Consider the following 3,077-nt stretch of genomic DNA (forward strand, 5'->3'; position numbering starts at 1 on the left):
TTTTTTTTATTTGTTTATATTTTTTTCATTTTTTTTTAACAATAATGCAAAATTTATTATTCAATTTCATTCGGCCTTTAATACTCCGTTACTCTCCAATATAAATTTTTCCGCTTTTTTGTTTGCTTTGCTTGTATATTTTTTTATGACTTTATGTTCCTTTATACCTTTTTCGCACTGTGTTGCAAACTTTTCAACCAACAACGGTAGCAATAATAGCATTTTCAAAGTATTTACTTTGTTTTTATTGTTGTAGCAGTTGCTTACCAAAGCTGTCAGCAGCTTCGACATCGAACTAATGTTTTCTGCTTTGCGTCGGTTTGAACTGGACTTTGTTGGCTGCGACTGGTGACAGCAAGCATGCAGCAGTTAACTTTGCAGCTCGCAATTTTTGCACCACTCACCTTTTCCTAGAGCCACAACAAACATAAGTATGTGTTTGATATCGTATTTTTGTTTTGCAAGTTGTTTTGTAAGTTTGTTTTGAAGTTGCAGCAGCTCTAATGCTGCAACTTACACTACGGCTTACCAGTAAGCTCAAAAAACCAGCAAAACCCCCTTGTACAACTTTGCAGTTGTTACCTTGCTAAATACTCTTTGGCAACATGTCGACTGCTGCATTACCTTGTCTTTTCAACGTTTTACCTTACAGTCACACCTGCCCTTTTTAACGTGGTTGCTAGTTCTTTGTGCCATTCTGTGTTGAAACTTTATTTGAGTTTTTGTTTTTTATCATGTGTTTGCCCATAAAAGCGGTTTTAACTGGAAACAGTGACTTTTTGCAATGAATACGGTGCTTTGCTCTGGCCTCTTTCTCTCAATTTATCACTCATGCCGCTCTCCACCTATATCTTCGCTCTGCAACCAAAACTAGTCGACCGTCAACCAATCGCGCTACCAAGAATAACCTTCCCATCTGTTTTAACAGCTGTTGTTGCTTTTCGTACGCTTTGTATACACTTGCTCTTAATTTTATATATTATAGATTACTTGTCCGTGCTGATAACGTAAATGTGCCATGCTTGCTTGCTGGTTGGCTGGCTTGCTTGGTTGCTTCTAACTCGGTTCGACCAATTTGCACCGGTTTGAAGTTGTGCCAACTCGTATTTGGCGAGCAACGAAGCATGAATGACAAGAAAAAATTGCTTTTCAAAAGCAAAGCAAAACTGAAACTGACTTGAATTGAATTTATTACAATATTTGGCAGTGGGGTTTGTTATCAGTGCTGCGAGGGTTAACACACATTATTTCGAGAACAGTGTCTCCGTTTTTTTGTTTGTACAATATTGTAAAAGTCTTTCTAAGAAATTGATAATTTGTCAAAATCGGCAATATCAGACCACTATAGCGTATAGCTGCCATATAAACAGCGATATAAATCATATTTTGTATAGAAAACTTTTGTATTTGACGAGACATCTTCAAGAAATTTCGCATGAATTATTGTCCAAGGCAACGTTACTATCTGGGAAGAAATTGTTCTGATCGGAGCACCATAACATATAGCTGCCATACACACTAGCGAAAAAAATTATGTTTTTGTATAGAAAACTTTTGTATTTGACGAGATACCTTTACGAATTCTGACATGTGTTAATACAAATTTCCTTACTTTCTCTCATTGCAGTAATGGCACAAGCATGATTTCATTAATCATACCGCCAAAGGATCAAATCTCACGTGTCAGCAAAATGTTGGCCGATGAATTCGGCACAGCGTCGAACATTAAGTCACGTGTCAATCGTTTGTCCGTTTTGGGCGCCATTACATCGGTACAACATAGGCTTAAATTATACACCAAAGGTTAGTTATTTTTTAATTTTTTCCCCAAACACAAGTTTTCTTGTAACAAAATATCAAATCTTCCGCGTTTACAGTGCCTCCAAATGGTCTGGTCATCTACTGCGGCACCATTGTCACAGAAGAGGGCAAAGAGAAGAAGGTGAATATTGATTTTGAACCCTTCAAGCCGATCAATACTTCGCTGTATTTATGCGACAACAAGTTCCACACTGAAGCGTTGACCGCTTTGCTAGCCGATGATAATAAATTCGGTTTCATCGTGATGGACGGTAATGGCGCTCTCTTTGGTACACTGCAAGGTAATACACGTGAAGTACTGCACAAATTCACTGTCGATCTGCCGAAGAAGCACGGGCGTGGTGGTCAGTCAGCGTTGCGTTTCGCACGTCTGCGTATGGAGAAACGTCACAATTATGTGCGTAAAGTGGCCGAAGTTGCTACGCAATTGTTCATAACAAATGATAAACCGAATATTGCGGGCTTAATTTTGGCTGGTAGTGCGGACTTTAAGACCGAGTTGAGTCAATCCGATATGTTCGATCCTGTAAGTGCTGAAAATGCAATAATGTATACACGCCTATTTTAAATAATTAATAATTATATATATATATAATTTTTTAACTCTTTTGTATAGAGACTGCAATCCAAAGTTATCAAGCTGGTGGATGTCTCATATGGCGGTGAGAATGGTTTTAATCAAGCGATAGAACTGGCGGCCGAGTCATTGCAGAATGTCAAATTCATACAAGAGAAGAAACTTATTGGCCGTTACTTTGATGAAATCTCTCAGGTGTGTAGCAGTTACTTAGTGAAGTGTATAAAAAGTTGCGATTTGTAAATGGCATTTCTTAACCTGTAAATACTGCCTGTTCGAAAACGTTTTATATATTTTTTTTTATTATATTTAGGACACTGGAAAATATTGTTTTGGTGTAGAGGATACCTTGCGCGCCTTGGAATTGGGTTCCGTTGAGACTTTAATCTGTTGGGAAAATTTAGATATACAACGTTACGTGTTGAAGAATCATGCGAACTCGACGTCGAACACAGTATTGCATTTGACGCCCGAACAAGAGAAGGACAAGTCACATTTCACCGACAAGGAAGTGAGTTTACATCTAAACACAGAAAACAATGTGGGCTGTTATATAAACGAAAATATGATGATATTTAATTAATTTTTTCTATGTTATAAAAGTATTATTTTTAAATTGATTATTTCATTTTATTTGTATTTTCTTTGCATTTTTTATTTATTGTTTTTAATCTATTTT

The 3,077-nt window shown here is 36.9% G+C and overlaps 1 protein-coding gene across 3 annotated transcripts in view; it reads left to right on the top strand.

The window, feature by feature from the left end:
- The window catches only part of LOC108966775 (eukaryotic peptide chain release factor subunit 1), a 13,741-nt gene that overhangs the window by 4,803 nt on the left and 5,861 nt on the right, over nucleotides 1-3,077 (top strand). For all 3 annotated transcript variants that reach the window (XM_018929821.1, XM_018929819.1, XM_018929820.1), the window contains exons 3-6: nucleotides 1,628-1,803; nucleotides 1,878-2,347; nucleotides 2,438-2,593; nucleotides 2,712-2,909. In XM_018929821.1, the coding sequence (XP_018785366.1) occupies nucleotides 1,628-1,803; nucleotides 1,878-2,347; nucleotides 2,438-2,593; nucleotides 2,712-2,909 (1,000 nt within the window). The remainder of the gene's footprint in view (nucleotides 1-1,627; nucleotides 1,804-1,877; nucleotides 2,348-2,437; nucleotides 2,594-2,711; nucleotides 2,910-3,077) is intronic.

Source organism: Bactrocera latifrons, unplaced genomic scaffold, assembly GCF_001853355.1.
Source record: "Bactrocera latifrons isolate USDA-ARS-PBARC rearing strain unplaced genomic scaffold, ASM185335v1 scaffold_17, whole genome shotgun sequence".
Classification (NCBI taxonomy): Eukaryota; Metazoa; Arthropoda; class Insecta; order Diptera; family Tephritidae; genus Bactrocera; species Bactrocera latifrons.